The sequence below is a fragment of the Anomaloglossus baeobatrachus genome, chromosome 5, assembly GCF_048569485.1.
Source record: "Anomaloglossus baeobatrachus isolate aAnoBae1 chromosome 5, aAnoBae1.hap1, whole genome shotgun sequence".
NCBI lineage: Eukaryota > Metazoa > Chordata > Amphibia > Anura > Aromobatidae > Anomaloglossus > Anomaloglossus baeobatrachus.
This window is the reverse complement of record NC_134357.1, coordinates 407,210,991-407,228,000: the sequence shown is the minus strand read 5'-3', so window position 1 is coordinate 407,228,000 and position 17,010 is coordinate 407,210,991. Positions and strand designations below refer to the sequence as shown.

General features: G+C 54.1%; 1 protein-coding gene across 1 annotated transcript in view; it reads right to left on the bottom strand.

Moving 5' to 3' along the window:
* Positions 1–17,010, bottom strand: part of LOC142310225 (uncharacterized) — an 83,481-nt gene that overhangs the window by 11,533 nt on the left and 54,938 nt on the right. Inside the window, exons 9-10 of the mRNA XM_075347714.1 lie at positions 3,386–3,493; positions 293–394 (exon numbers count right to left, since the gene is read on the bottom strand). Of these exons, the coding sequence (XP_075203829.1) occupies positions 293–394; positions 3,386–3,493 (210 nt within the window). The remainder of the gene's footprint in view (positions 1–292; positions 395–3,385; positions 3,494–17,010) is intronic.

Sequence of the window (17,010 nt, the reverse complement as noted above, 5' to 3'; positions counted from 1 at the left end):
ACCAATGGTTCAATGGTCGGACCTCCAGCAATCGTTTCACCAGATAACCCCTCAGTCATTCACTTCTATATACTGTATATAGATGGTAAAAGCTGATCTGCATCGTCTTATACTGACATCTAGTGTTTGCAATGCATATAGCAAGGGTTGTGCATCTGGTGTTTTTTTATTTTTTATTTATGCACTTAATGTAATTCTACAATAATTTCCAATGATGCTGTCTGTGTTAGTAGTAAGACTGACGGAGCAGAGGATACATATGCAATATCATTAGCATCAGCGCTTGACATACCATTCTCCTCCGCCCATGATACTTGGGTCATTTCCGAGTCCGGAGCAGGAGGTGGTGGAAGGTCATCAGCAGAATGTTGTGTGCCCATGAGCGATGTGAGACCTGCAAAAATAAATGCTGATCATGAATAGTCCGCAGGCATCTGTGGATCCCTGGGGCTGGCAGCTTATATTGAGGTATTTTAATGCATAAACTAGCTATATTGATATATAAAAGTTAAACTGAACAGATAAAAATAAGGGATTTTCATTGTACCACATTTAAGGGTATGTGCACATGATATCTTAAAGATGCCAGCAGACTCAGCAAGGTTTAACAAAGCAAAGCAGCTTTAGGCCCCCTTCACACGCACGTGCCTCCGGTATGTGCTAGGTCCGTGCCCGCATGTACCGGAGACACGGGCACACGTAAACCCATTAAAATCAATGGGTTTATGTCCACGCACGTGTGCAGCCATTGGCCCGTGCCTCCGTGTGGAGCAGACGTGAGCCCGTGTGCTGCACACGGATGCATGTCCGTTTTTCTCAGGCAGCACGGGTGTCACGCGGCCCGCACCCGTACCACACGGATGTAGTGTGGATGCGGTCCCGTGTGACATGCGCCGGAGAAACACACGTGTCAGAGGAAAAAAAAAATCTTTACTCACTTTCTCCAGCCCTCCTGTCTCCGCCGCTGCTGTCACTTGCTGCCGACCGCCGCTCATTATGCTCATTTAATATTCACTTCACTGCAGCCGGAAGCAGCAGCAGCGGGGAGTCGGCAGGACCGGAGACCGAAGATCAGCACCACGGACAGCGAGGCCAGGGAGAAGAAAGTTCCGTTCTCACACACGGGCAACACTCGTAGTGCCATAAGGAAAACGCACATTTGACATGTCCGTGAAACACGTGCGTGATTTTGACGGACGTGTGAAGGGGGCCTTAGAAAAAGCCAGGTAACTTTTTCCTTAAAGGGACGGCCAGGTCTAGGAAGATTTCTGGTGGTACCAAACTTCTTCCATTTAAAGGGAACCTGTCAGGTGAAATATGCATCAGAACCATGAGCTATTTTGGGTGTATATTGCTAATCCCTGCCTAATCGTTCCTGTATACACTAGCATAGATAAAGGGATCTTTAGAAAAAGTATTTCTAAAAATTCTTTATTATATGCTAAAGAGGCCAGGGACTAGTCGCAATGGTGTTAGTTCCCTTGGCTAGTCAGCCCCTTAGGCCAGAGTCACACTTGTGAGAGACTCGTGCAAGTCTTGCATCACATCACCTGACATGGCCTGCAGCTCTCTGGACAGGAACATCTCAGCTGCATAGAAATAAATGCAGCTGACCCGCTCCTGTCCGGAGAGTGTGTGGCCACACCGGGTGATGCAATCTGAGACTCGCGCGAGTCTCTCACAAGTGTGACTCCAGCCTTAGCATGTAAGCTCGCCCTTTTGGGCGTACTAACATGCTAATGAGTGCGCAGTGTAAGAGGCATGGCCACTCTCACCTCTGCTGCCACCGCAGGCTCATTGCACACGATCAGAACATCCCTGCACTTCAGGTCATGCGCACTTCACCAGTTTGAAGCCGGGACGTGTACACCTGGCTTCATTGTACGCATGGGGGCATGCTAGCATGCTAAGGGGGCCGACTAGCCAAGTGAAGTAATGCCCTTTTGACTAGTGACTGGCCTCATTAGCATATCATAAAGGATCTTTAGAAATACTTTTTCTAAAGATCCTTTATCTATACTAGTGTATACAGGGACGGTTAGGCAGGGATTAGTAATATACACCCAGAACTGCTCGTGGTTCTGGGTGCATATTGCACCTGACAGATTCCCTTTAAGTGGCTTTGTTGGCTGCTTTCCTGTCGTTTTTGCTGCTGACGTCTCTTTTCAGTTAGTTATACTATAACTAGCTAGTGGCATCCTAGAGAAAGCTGCCCGCAGAATGAACTTGCTACTTCTTTTAACCGCTCCTTTGTTTTTGAACCCTAAGGTAGATAAATTAAGTAACACAGTGCTGAGCATGTGCACAGCAAGGTCGCTTTTACATTGCTGTGCACTATGTTCATTTTTTGTGTTGAGCTCCAGGTGGAATCTGTCTGAAAAAGACATTGTGTGCACATATCATAATGGGGTTTTCCTGAATATAGAATCAATGGCACAAATGTATTAACTTGACATACCTAGGCATCGTTAGGAAAGGATTCTTTACAGTTAGAGCAATCAGACTGTGGAATACAGTACTGCAGGAGTTGCTAATGACAGAAAATTTAACAGCATTTATAAAGGAGCTAGATGCTTTTCTGATAACTACTGACATTGTAAGTTATACATAATCTAGCGATAAAGAATGTATAACTGGTGGAGAAAGGTTGGAGTTGAAGGATCTGTCTTTTTTCACCCTATGTAATTATGTAGACTGGTAACATAGAATTAAGGGGGCTTTACACGGTAACGATATCGCTAGCAATTTGTAGCGATAGCGAGCGGGTAAGTACCCGCCCCGTCGCGCATTCGATTGTTTGTGATCGCTGCCGTAGCGAACATTATCGCTACGGCAGCGTCACACATACTTACCTGGTCGTCGTCGTCTCTGTGACTGCCGAACAATCCCTCCTTCAAGGGGGAGGGACGTTCGGCATCACAGCGGCGTCACCGCAACGTCACTAAGCGGCCGGCCAATCAAAGCGGAGGGGCGGAGATGAGCAGGACGTAACATCCCGCCCACCTCCTTCCTTCCGCATTGTGGCCGGCGGCAGGTAAGGAGACGGTCCTCGCTCCTGCGGTGTCACACATAGCGATGTGTGCTGCCTCAGGAGCGACGAACCACCTGGATAAACAACCCTTACCGATTTTTGAGTTTGGGACGACCTCTCCATGGTGAACGATTTTCACCATTTTTGAGGTCGCTTAAGGTTGCTGGTCAGTGTCACACGCTGCGATATCGTTAATGATGCTGGACCCTGACGACAAAGCATTAATGATATCGTAGCGTGTAAAGCCCCCTTTAGTCTTCAATTATTCTCAATTTGTGTATAAAACCAGATATATCTCTCTCTCACCCCAACCAAAAGTGCAAATACAGACAGGGCTAATGTAAGATAACAAACCATTTCCGATTGGCCACGGTGATGGATTTTCTCCATTGTCAATGACCGGGGGTGGTGGAAAACATTCATCAACACGTTCTACAGATTTACAAATGGGTATTTGGTTGTCTGAAAAAAAAGAGGAAAAAATTGTAGTCAACTGCAATCCAAACAATTTACCATTCACCTGTGGCCAAACATTTTTGTGCTCCAGGACACAACATAATCAATAGGAAAGTTGTCATATTAAAAGGCAACGTCAAATCACAAAACACTGAAGGGTCTGGAATATAAACTTACTACAGTCTGTGACTCTGTCCCACAAAACTAAATCTGTCAGGAGGATGTATGACTTTATTACAAAATCTGAGGAGTCTGTGTGCCGCCCCCACGCCAGCAGCCGGCGCTGCTCGGATCCGGGCCTTCAGGGGTGGTGGCTCGAGGGTCTCCGGACCCGGGGGTCTCGCGGACACGCCGAATAAATGGGGGGACGTAGATGTACGGCTAGGCCGTAATAGGTTCGTGACGCCAACCATGGTGTGTGGTGAGGTGGGACACCACTGCTGCTGTTACGGGGCACCCGGGGGAGATGTTGTGCAGCAAGATGTTAACCCCTCTGTGGGCAGGGATGGTGGCCCCGGGACCCGATGGCTCTGGTGCAGGGGGAAAGACGACAACAGGGGGTGTTGGTGTACTCACTTTCAGTAAAACACACACGTCTGTGGTAAATCAAGGTGGTGGTGGCCGGTCCCGTGGCCGGTTGCGTTCGGGATCCCCTACCCGGCTGGTGGTCTCTATCCTTTTCCTGCACCGTTTAAGTAGAAAAGACTTCCCAGTATGAAACGTAGGAGTCCGTGCCCGCAGACGCTGGCCCGTGGGATCTATGGGCCTTGGCGGGGACCTCTTATCCCTAATCGGTGGGCTGTTGTCTTCTATGAGGGACTTTGGGTGGGACAGGACCTCTAGTCCTGGCCTCAATCGGTTAATTAACCAGTTCCAGATGTTAACCCCCCTTTGTGCTACGATTTCCGGGTCGGTTCCTCGTGTCGGTACCGGCGGGCTACAACCCTGGCCCAGTCCACCTCGGTTCTGCCGAGCCGTCTTCCCGTCTCCTGCTGACCACCGTCTGCCTCCTAGCCAGGGCACCAGGGCTCCTACCCTGGTACCTGTCAGTTTGCTTCAGGCCTGACACACAGGCCTGACCTTCACTCATAGTGAACTCTCAACAGAACTGACTTACTTTTCCGCCCCCGGGCTGTCTGGACCCCTGGGTGGGCGTGTTCCAACCGCCTGGTCATGCCCACTGGTGTGTCTATTTTTCCCTAAGGGGGGTGACTAGGGTTTAACGGTTGGCTGTGTGTTTCCAGTGAGGGCAGGTGTTTTGCAGGGGCCTATTTGTGACTACCTGGTTTTGCCAGGGCGTCACATCAGCTCTAGAGACAGCAAGGGCACCGGATCTATGGAGACAGCGAGGGCACCAGGTCTATGGAGACAATGAGGGCACCAAGTCTATGGAGACAGCGAGGACACCAGGTCTATGGAGACAGCGAGGACACCAGGTCTATGGAGACAGCGAGGGCACTAGGTCTATTGGGACAGCGAGGGCACCAGGTCTATGGAGACAGCGAGGGCACCAAGTCTATGGAGACAGCGAGGGCACCAGGTCTATTGAGACAGCGAGGGCACCAGGTCTATGGAGACAGAAAGGGCACCAGGTCTATGGAGACAGCGAGGGCACCAGGTCTATGGAAATGTACCGCCCCCGTGTCAGCGGCCGAGTCGCTTGGAAACGGAGCCGTGGTGGCTCGAGGGGTCTCCGGACCCGGGGGGTTCGCGCGGACACTCGAATTAAAAGAAGAGGGGGAGTATGTACAGGGGATTAGGAAGTTCGTGGCACCACCCACGGTGCGTGTAATGTAGGAGACCACCGCTGCTGTTGGGGGAGCCCGGTGGCGATGTTGTAGCAGCTGGATGTTTAACCCCTCTGTGGGTAGGGGGTTTGTGCCCCGAGGCCCGTTGGGTGTTGGTGTTTGGGGTGCCGTTGGGTAGAGGAAAAGGGGTTTTCAGCGTACTCACTCAGTCCAGGACTAATAACATCGACAGCTTGTAAACCAGAATTCTGAGCACTACTGCAGCCTGGAGGGAGCACACTGGGATCCGTGCCCTTGGTGTTGCTGTTAGCCTGCGGCCTTTTCCGTGGCACCTCCTCACTAGTTGGACCCTCAAGCTTGAAACTTTTCGGGTCCCGCTCACCCGTATGGCTAACGCAGTGAGTTTGCTCTCAGGGTTCACGCGTAGGATTTCTTTTGACTGTATTTGGGAAAGTCCTATCCCATCGGTGCGCTAGTACTCCAATTTTGGAGCGGGTTGGGGATGAATCTTGAAGTCTTCACCCCCGTCGGGTAATTTACCAAGACACATGAAGCTACTTCCTGGCCTAGGGTCCATGTACCCAGTCGTGTCCTGGCCCGTGCCCGGTGATGGCTCAAGGCCGCCGGCTGCCCTCCTCGGCAGACCGTGCCCCTTAACGCGATCCCCTGCGAACGGGGTTCCAGCTCCTACCAGGCCCAGACCAACGTCTGCCACCTAGTACACTACAGGAGCCCTGCTCCAGACCAGTGACCTCTCTCTCCCAGAGAGTCACTTTCCACCTCCTCCTCCTTTCACTCCTGTTTCCCTTCTCTGTCACTTTCTCACTTTCCCCTACCAACCCCCATATGGGCGGCCCTATTCCCTTCAGGCCTCCCAATGGTGTGTCTGGTGGGTTCAGTGTAAAGTGTTCCTAGAATTTTGACTGGCTAAGCTGTTAGCAATGTGACGCCCTGGGCAAGCCAGGGGTCACAGGTCATGACACCACCACACACCCCACATTCCCTGCAGGAACACCAAGGTCAGAACACAAAACCCTTGTTGCCTTCCTCCAGGGGCTGATGTCCACACCAGGGAGTGGGCCAGGCGTTTGGCTCCGCCCACCAAGGAGTTCACAGCCCTGGAGGTGGGAAAACCAGGCAGATCAGTTTAGCGAGAGTGTGAAGTAGGAGTGAAGTGGTAGAGGAGCTAGAGAGGAGTAAAAGTGGAAGAGAAGGTGACAGCAACAGAGCCTGAAGTTGTTCCGGGTGTGTGCCCCGGACTGAGACAGCAAGGTTGGCAGATGGCGGTGACCATCTGCAGGAGAGGCTGATCGGAGGTTGCCGAAAGGACCGTGGACGGGTGGTGGCCCGGCGGTACCGGAGCGGTATACAAAGAGAAGCCAGCACCATTGGCAGGGGCCTTTCGGATCCCGGCAAGGCTAGGAGTCGCCGTGAATTTGCCAAATCCGTCAGTGAAGGGGACCTCCGGGTCTCCAAACAACTAAGTCACGATTGAAGGCAACAGTCCAACCATATTGGAGAGACACCGCCACCGCCAAGGCACCAGTTTCTCAGGGCCAGCGCCTGCGGGCAAAAGAGGGGCTCCTCCGGCTCATATCCAAGCTGGGGAGCGGGTTACCGGTGGGAATCCATCACTACCAGCAACCGTATTTAGGTGCAGGAAAGAGACAGTCACCGCTAACTTGCAGGAAACATCAACACCGCAGCTGTCCGAGGGAGCCATCCAACCAGCCGCTTGTTTACCGTGAACTGTGTCATCATCCTTGGGCTGAGTGAGTACCTCCGTGCCGTGCGGCACAGCGCTGCCCCTGCACCTCAACAGGCCCCATAACCCGCCTGTCAACCATCCTAACTCTCCATCATCGGGCCCCGGGACCACCAACCCCCTACCCACGGAGGAGAGGGCCAACATCTAGCTGCTCCATACCGTCACTCCCGGGATCCCCATACAGAGCAGCGGTGGTGTCCACACAATCACCACAACCGTGGGTGGCGTCACGGACAATAATCCCTCAAAACCAATCCCCTGTTCACTCACGGGCGAGGAGCGCCGCTCGAATCCCCGGGATCCGGCCCATCGCTCGAGCCACCGAGCAGCAGAGGCCGCAGCAGCAGCGGCAGCCGGACCCGAGCAGTGGGAGAGTGCGGCGTCCCCTCCTCCGCCCGCGACAGCAACACCAAAGGACCTTGATCCGTAACCAAGGAGGAGTGGATACTGTGCAGAAGGGCAGATTACACAATACCCTGTGACGACCTGATAGGCCAGGGCATCACAGAAACAGCGAGGGCACCAGGTCTATGAAGACAGCGAGGGCACCAGGTCTGTAGAAACAGCGAGGGCACCAGGTCTATGGAGACAGCGAGGGCACGAAGTCTAAGGAGTCAGCGAGGGGACCAGGTCTAAGGAGACAGCGAGGGCACGAAGTTTAAGGAGTCAGCTAGGGGACTAGGTCTAAGGAGACAGCGAGGGCACGAAGTTTAAGGAGTCAGCGAGGGGACCAGGTCTATGGAGACAGCGAGAGCACCAGGTGTATGGAGACAGCGAGAGTGTGTCGCCGTCACGACAGCCGATGGGCTGCTCAGATCCGAATCCACAGTGGCTCGAGGGGTCTCTGGACCCGAGGCAGGGTCGCGTGGCTGCTTGAAATGAAAAAGGGGGAATTTAGTTGTATTTACAAGGGGTGGAAAAATAAATAATGTTCATGACACCACCCACGGGTCGTGGTAAAGTGGGATACCACCGCTGCTGCATTTGGGGGGGAGCGCCCGGGAGCGATGGGATGGCTGCTTGTGATGTTAACCCCTCCGTGGGCAGCGGGTAGGTGTCCCGGGGCTCAGTGATTGAAGGTTGGGGACCCGTCGGGAGTAAAGGGGCACAACGTACTCACACAGTCCAGAGATTCTGACACCGACAATGGGCAAACCAAAATCCTGAATGCCCTGTAGCCATTGTTGGAACATGCTGGGTCTGTGCCCTTTTGGCGTTGCTGGTTGGTCTGAAGCCTTGTCCCTTGGCACTGTGTTTTAGTCTTTGTGGATCCTTTTTGCCTGAAACAACTCAGGTCCCGTTCACTCGCATGGCTAGCGGAGTGAGCTTGCTCTCAGGGTTCATGCTTGTGATTTTCTGGATGTTTTTGGGAAGTTCTATCCCCCTCGTTGCGCTAGTACCCCAATTTTGGAGCGGGTGGAGAACGGCTCGTGAAGACTCCGTCCTTGTCGGGTGAATTACTGGGCTGCATAAAGCTACTTCCCAGCCTAGGGTCTGCGTACCCCTTTGTGCCCTGGCTCCTGCCCGGTTGTAGCACAAGGCCGCCGAACTGCCCTCCGTGGCTGTACCGTGCCCCCTGTCATTACCCCCTGCGACCAGGGTTCCAGCTCCTTCCAGGTCCAGGACCTGGAACGGGTACAGGAGCCCAGCTCCGCAGCGTGACCTTTCACTGTCCCTGCTGCACTCAAACTGTCTACTCTCAGACTAACACTTCTGGCCCTCCTTCTACCATCCCTCCATCTGGGTGGCCCTATTCCCCTCAGGCTGCCCAATGGGTGTCTGGTGGGTGTGGTGCAGAGTGTTCCTCAGGATTTGTGTATACCTGTTCTTAGCAACACCAAAGGGACAGGACCCGTAACCAAGGAGGAGCGGGTACCATGCAGAAGGGCAGATTGCACGGCACCCTTGTGACGACCTGATAGGCCAGGGCGTCACAAGAGCACCAGGTCTATGGAGACAGCGAGGGCACCAGATGTGTTCGAGACAGCGAGGGCACCAGGTGTGTGGAGACAGCGAGGGCACCAGATGTGTTCGAAACAGCGAAGGTACCAGGTGTGTGGAGACAGCGTGAGCACCAGGTCTATGGAGACAGTGAGGGCACCAGGTCTATAAAGACAGCGAGGGCACTAGGTCTATGGAGACAGCAAGGGCACAAGGTCTATGGAGACAGCGAGGGCACCAGGTCTAGGAAGACAGCGAGGGCACCAGGTCTATGGAGACAGTGTGACGCCCTGGGCAAGCCAGGGGTCACAGGTCATGACACCACCACACCCTACACCCCGGTTAGGTACACCTAAGCTAGACCCAAAAATCCTTGTTGCCTTCCTCCAGGGGCTGATGTCCACACCAGGGGGTGGGCCAGGCGGTTGGCTCCGCCCACCGAGGAGTTCACAGTCCTGGAGGCGGGAAAACACAGGCAGTCTGAGAGATTAGTTAGAGAGTGAAGTGGTAGAGGAGCAAGTGAGAGGAGTTGAAGTGAAGGAGAAAGTGACAGTTTGGAAAGCCTGAAGTAGGTCCGGGTGTGTGCCCCGGACTGAGACAGCAAGGTTGGCAGACGGCGGTGACCGTCTGCAGGAGAGGCTGATCGGAGGTTGCCGAAAGGACCGTGGACGGGTGGTGGCCCGGCGGTACCGGACCGGTATACGGAGAGAAGCCAGCACCATTGGCAGGGGCCTTTTGGATCCCGGCAAGGCTAGGAGTCGCCGTGAATTTGCCAAATCCGTCAGTGAAGGGGACCTCCGGGTCTCCCAGCAACTAAGTCCCGATTGAAGGCAACAGTCCAACCGTAGGAGAGAGACACCGCCACCGCCAAGGCACCAGTTTCTCAGGGCCAGCGCCTGCGGGCAAAGAGGGGCTCCATCGGCCCATATCCAAGTCGGGGAGCGGGTTACCGGTGGGAACCCATCGCTACCAACATTACACCAGGTGCAGGGAAAGAGACAGTCACCGTTAACTACCGGGGAAAAGCAACAGCAGCCGTCCGTGGGAACCGTCTTTCCAGCAGTGTTTTTTACCGAGAACTGTGTCAACGTCTCAGGCTGAGTGAGTACCACCGTGCCGTATGGCACAGCGCTTCCCAGCGACCCTGCACCTCACCGGGCCCCGCACCCGGCCTGCCATCCACCCCTACCCCATCACCGGGCCCCGGGACCACCAACCCCCTACCCACGGAGGGGAGAAATAACAACAAAGCTGCTCCCTGTCACCGCTCCCGGGATCCCCATACAGAGCAGCGGTGGTGTCCACACAATCACCACAACCGTGGGTGGCGTCACGGACAATAAATCCCCAAAACCAATCCCCTTTTCACTCACGGGCGAGGAGCGCCGCTCGAGTCCCCGGGATCCGGCCCATCGCTCGAGCCACCGAGCAGCAGAGGCCGCAGCAGCAGCGGCAGCCAGACCCGAGCAGTGGGAGAGCGCAGCGTCCCCTCCTCCGCCCGCGACAACTTGGCGTCACAAACAGGATCTTACCGCTCTGCCGTTGGGTAGAGGTGCGCCTTGTTACCGCCGGAGGTGTCCGGCCGAAAAATTTCAGAAGCCGCCATCTTTGGCGCGAAAAGTTCCCGCTCGAGCGTCTTCTCGAGTAGCGGAGGCGCGAAGGCCAAAACCCCGCCCCGATAGAGGAGGGGCCGGAAAGAGGCTAAGGGGGACGAAATGGCGACTGGTCGCATGTAGCCGCGGCTATAAAGGCAGGGACGCCAGGACTCTGCAGTCATCTTGTTCCTGGGAGAGGCCGCCAGCAACATGTGGATGCCGTCCCGAAGCACCGTAGCCCCCGCGCCTGGAACCGCGGCGTGAGTGGAGATCCGGACCGCGCAGCTCTACCAGAGGCTGCAGGTCAAAATGCAGCTCCTCATGGAGGAGTGGGAGACCGACATGGCGGAGGTCATAGCGGCCGTGCGGAGACGCGAGGAGGAAGCTGAGGAAGGGAGGGTGAGTGACCCACGCCCCGATGCCCTTGAAGGGCCGGTCATCGCGGCTGCGGGACCCGGTCTAAACCCTCTCACCCTGCTGCCTCCCTCGCCACCTGTCCCGGAAGCCGTGACCCCGCCACTAGGCCCGCTACCACCGCAACTGGTAGCGATACCCAGCATGCCCGCCCCGGCGGGCCGACCTGTAGCCGGAGCCCGCAGCCAACCGGAGGTGCTGCCGTGGAAAGCCCCGAAGCCCGAACCGGAGGCGTCCCCCGAGAAGTTCCCCGAGCCGGAGCCGATAGCCCGCTCCATGCCGAAGGCCCAGCAGAGGAAAGCCCCTGTGCCCACTTCCCACACCTCGGCTGAGGTTGCGCCGGGTTGCCGCTGCAAGGTGGCGTCCAAGGCCAAGTCACCGCGGGACCTGCCGCCCAGATCACCAGCAGTGGGCAGTGTCCAACAGGTCTCGCGGGGCCCAACCCGTGCGCCGGAGCTCGCAGCAGCGCCGTACTGGGACAGGGAGCCGGTACCGTTGGGCCTGGAAAAAGAGGAGAGGGAAAGAAGGAAGGCGGAGATGGTGGCCCGTACGATACGGGAGAAGGAGAGCCTGAGACAAGTGACCTTCCGTGTCCGGGGCCCGCTGTATGAGGGGTAGGTGAGGCGGTTTGATGTCCACCGGGGCTATGGATTCATCTATGAACTGGGCCTGGAGGCCGAAGTGTTTACAGCCCGGCGGGATGTTAATGCTCACCTGCCAGAAGAGCACCCCGGTCGTAACCTGATGCCGGGCGACTTGGTTCAGTACACTCGGCGCTGTGGGGAGAGGGGGTGGTTTGCGCTGGATGCAAAGCTGAGGGGCAGCCAGGAAGTCCGTGTGAGCACCACGCCCCTTCCCCAAAGTGATGTCGAGGACTCTGAGTGATGGCAGCGGAGCACTGTTGCACCGTCCCCGTTGGGTCCACCAGTATGTCTGTTTTAAAGTTCTGAAAGTTATGAGAAAGATGAAAATGATTACCGAAGCCTCATCTGATTGTCAGCAACCGTGATGGAACCGGCCGTTGCCGGCACCGTTGTCCCCGTGGGGACCGTTTGAAAAGTTGCGTAAGGGACTCCTGACGGACAAACCCGTGAACTTGCAGGGCAACCACAAACGTTATTGGCATGTAAATAAATATGTGTTGTTGCAGCTTTCCGTTACCGCCTCCGGAGAGGCAGGTTGGAGGGACAGGGCCTGCAGTGGAGCAGGCTGGGGCCCAGCCACCACAGGAACCGGTGGCTACCCTCTGGAGGGGAAGGACAGATCCCGCTCGGGTGACTTGGTTCAGGACTGGGGTCAAGGGGTGCTGCCTGTTTCTTAGGGGCAGCATCAGGGCCAGGTTACTTGGGTGGGAGAGAGCGGAAGCCACAACCGTTACCGCAACGTTTAAGAAAAGTGCCTCCCGTTGTGGGATGATGTTACTATAATTGTATGTGTTACCATTTTTTTTATCTCTTTCAGAAAAATAAAACCGGTGTTGGACGGGCAGCCCGCGGATGGTCTGCATTTTGCTAAGTGGGAATGTGACGCCCTGGGCAAGCCAGGGGTCACAGGTCATGACACCACCACACCCTACACCCCGGTTAGGTACACCTAAGCTAGACCCAAAAATCCTTGTTGCCTTCCTCCAGGGGCTAATGCCCACACCAGGGGGTGGGCCAGGCGGTTTGCTCCGCCCACCGAGGAGTTCACAGTCCTGGAGGCGGGAAAACACAGGCAGTCTGAGAGATTAGTTAGAGAGTGAAGTGGTAGAGGAGCAAGGGAGAGGAGTTGAAGTGAAGGAGAAAGTGACAGTTTGGAAAGCCTGAAGTAGGTCCGGGTGTGTGCCCCGGACTGAGACAGCAAGGTTGGCAGACGGCGGTGACCATCTGCAGGAGAGGCTGATCGGAGGTTGCCGAAAGGACCGTGGACGGGTGGTGGCCCGGCGGTACCAGACCGGTATACGGAGAGAAGCCAGCACCATTGGCAGGGGCCTTTCGGATCCCGGCAAGGCTAGGAGTCGCCGTGAATTTGCCAAATCCGTTAGTGAAGGGGACCTCCGGGTCTCCCAGCAACTAAGTCCCGATTGAAGGCAACAGTCCAACCGTAGGAGAGAGACACCGCCACCGCCAAGGCACCAGTTTCTCAGGGCCAGCGCCTGCGGGCAAAGAGGGGCTCCTCCGGCCCATATCCAAGTCGGGGAGCGGGTTACCGGTGGGAACCCATCGCTACCAACATTACACCAGGTGCAGGGAAAGAGACAGTCACCATTAACTACCGGGGAAAAGCAACAGCAGCCGTCCGTGGGAACCGTCTTTCCAGCAGTGTGTTTTACCGAGAACTGTGTCAACGTCTTAGGCTGAGTGAGTACCACCGTGCCGTATGGCACAGCGCTGCCCAGCGACCCTGCACCTCACCGGGCCCCGCACCCGGCCTGCCATCCACCCCTACCCCATCACCGGGCCCCGGGACCCACGGAGGGGAGAAATAACAACAAAGCTGCTCCCTGTCACCGCTCCCGGGATCCCCATACAGAGCAGCGGTGGTGTCCACACAATCACCACAACCGTGGGTGGCGTCACGGACAATAAATCCCCAAAACCAATCCCCTTTTCACTCACGGGCGAGGAGCGCCGCTCGAGTCCCCGGGATCCGGCCCATCGCTCGAGCCACCGAGCAGCAGAGGCCGCAGCAGCAGCGGCAGCCGGACCCGAGCAGTGGGAGAGCGCAGCGTCCCCTCCTCCGCCTGCGACAACAGCAAGGGCACCAGATGTGTTCGAGACAGCGAGGGCACCAGGTCTATGGAGACAGCAAGGGCACCAGTTGTGTTCGAGACAGCGAGGGCACCAGATGTGTGGAGACAGCAAGGGCACCAGATGTGTTTGAGACAGCGAGAGCACCAGGTCTATGGAGACAGCGAGAACACCAGGTCTATAAAGACAGCGAGGGCACCAGGTCTATGGGAACAGCAAGGGCACCATGTCTATGGAGACAGTGAGGGCACCATGTCTATGGAGACAGCGAGGGCACCAGGTTTATGAAGACAGCAAGGGCACCACGTCTATGGAGAAAGCAAGGGCACCACGTCTATGGAGACAGCGAGGGCACCAGGTCTAGGAAGACAGCGAGGGCACCAGATCTATGGAGACAGCAAGGGCACCACATCTATGGAGACAGCAAGGGCACCAGGTCTTTGATATTGGGTTATAAAACGTTCACACCACTAATCTAAAGGCCACGTCTCACTAAGCGTCATCGCTAGCAACATCGCTGCTGAGTCACGGTTTTTGTGACGCAACAGCGATCTTGCTAGCGATGTCGCTGTGTGTGACATCCAGCAACGACCTGGCCCCTGCTGTGAGGTTGACGGTCGTTGCTGAATGTCCTGGACCATTTTTTGGTCGTTGCTCTCCCGCTGTAAAGCACACATCACTATGTTTGACAGCGAGAGAGCAACGATCTGAATGTGCAGGGAGCAGGGAGCCAGCTTCTGCAGACGCTGGTAACCAAGGTACACATCGGGTAACCAAGGAACGGCTTTGTTTTGTTACCCGATATTTACCTTGGTTACCAGCGTCCGCAGCTTCTAGCAGCCGGCTCCCTGCTCCTTGCACACGTAGCCAAGGTACATATCGGGTAACTATAAGCAAAGCGCTTTGCTTAGTAACCCGATGTGTACCATGGTTACGAAGCACAGCGTCGTTACACTGGTGGCTGATCTCTGATCGCTGTGGAGATCTGACTGTTTGACAGCTCACCAGCGACCATGTAGCGACGGTCCAGCGATCCCTGCCAGGTCAGATCGCTGGAGCGTCGCTTAGTGTGACGGTACCTTAAATGTCCTTTTATCATGCTGTCTCTGCTCTGTTTGTCTATACATTTGTGTTTCTTCCCTTTGTTATACCATGCCTTAATAGTCTTGAAAGCTTGCTTCGTAACATCATTTAGTTCATTTTTGTTAGCCACTAAAAGGTGTCATAAGTTCATAACTACAAGATCATCATTTTGTTTTTCCTATTGAGAGCAATCAATCTTTTTCAATAAACTAATGGCTCATCAAAATCCTGACTGTACTGCCATCTAGTGTTAAAACTATTGATGTGCAGTCCAACTCTTTTGGGTGAACTGGATAATGTGGCTCAGCTCCCTAACAAGAGTCGGCTATTTTGGATCTTAAATGGATCCCGTTTTAATTAGGTGTACACGCACAGAAGAACATAATATTCATGTTAAAATCATCCAGTCCTGATACGGTCAATACCTCAACCTCATGTTAGTAGCCAATGGTAGACGACTTTGAGGTTTTGACTTGAGTTGCAGGCTGGTTGGGTGGATATCGATCACATTGGCAGCCATAAAGCATTGCTTTAAATTCAGTGTGAGCCATTTATAAATTGCAAGTAGCTCCAACTGGGGGTCTCATCGTTCACATATACTGTACGTGATGGGTAATGATGTAGACTCACTTGCAAATGACCCATCACTGGCTGAAACCGCTAATGCAAATATGAACATTGTTTCCTAACACATGGATTATTTGAGCAGAGTTGGGATATGTTCACATGTGTCAGATTTACATATTGCGCATTTTACTACAAAATTCACTGCAGACATCTGAGCGGTTGTGCCATGTGCACATAATAATACTAATAATAATAATAATAATATAACATTCTGTGGCTAATATTGACTACTGAAATTGGAAATAGTTAATAAATCACAATCTTATGCGGGCGTCAAATGAGATGATCTATCGTGCGATATGTCGTCGGGGTCACAGTTTTCGTGACGCACATCTGGCATCGCTTGCGACGTCGTCCAGTGTGACACCTACGAGTGACGCAGAATGTTCACAAATCGTGTATCGTTGACACATCGCTCATTTTTAAAAAGTCGTTTATTTTTCTTTGCGCCGGTTGTTCATCGTACTCGGGGCAGCACACATCGCTCCGTGTGACACCCCGGGAACGATGAACACAGCTTACCTGCGTCCCACGGCTCCCGCCGGCCATGTGGAAGGAAGGAGGTGGGCGGGATGTTTACATCCCGCTCATCTCCTCCCCTCCGCTTTTATTGGCCGGCCGCTGTGTGACGTCGCTGTGACGCCGAACGTCCGGATGTTCGCCGCCCACAGCAACGTCGCTCAGCAGGTAAGTACGTGTGACGGCGGTTGAACGACTTTGTGTGCCATGGGCAACTAATTGCCCGTGACGCACAAACGACGGGGGCGGGTAGGATCGCTCGTGCGATCGCACGATAGATCGTATTGTGGGACGCCCGCATTATTCTACTGTGTAACTAGGTCTTTATTTTCTGTGCTGCTGCATCCGTCCACCTGTCTACACTTCATCAATTTTTGAGGGACCTACCGTTTTAGTTGAAGGGGTTGTCCACCTTTGGGGACAATTGTTTTTTTCTTAAATAAATGCAGATGCAATTAGATTTAATTGAAAAGTTTGCACCGATTGCCTCCTATAGAATTGCACTGTCTATAGCTGTCAGCAGAATGAGATAAAGTTAATATGGCCACCCCCGTTATTTTAATAAATGTGTTGGGGACATGATTTTTGTGGCACTTATTATTATATCGTTATAACAGGTTGTCCTTCTGCTCTATTACTGCAGCTGTGCTCATAGACTGCACAGCAATAAAATGTCCATAAAATGGCTGCTGGTGGAGGAGCATGGGACACCTGTCCTTCTTTCTATTGGACAGATCTGGTCACATGATCCTCCACCAGCAGCCATTTTATATTTTGAATGACACCATTCATTTTACCACATAGCGTGCTGTAAAACAGAAAAAAATCCAAATATGGAGTAATTATGAAAAAAGAGAGAATTCTGACATTTTTTTTGGCATTGTGTACTGTTTACAGTGTACATTTTGTGGTTAAAATGACATGGCAATATCGGGGTCATAGGAGGCAGGGTCGGCGATACTGAGGGCTCAGAGGAGCAGAGGAGCGACTCAGGAGGGTCTCAGGACAGGGTTTGTAGGCGGCGGGTACATTGACCTGACTGCGTGCTCCATTGACTCGCCTGTGGTTGATGCGATGGACTTCAAGAAAATGGCCG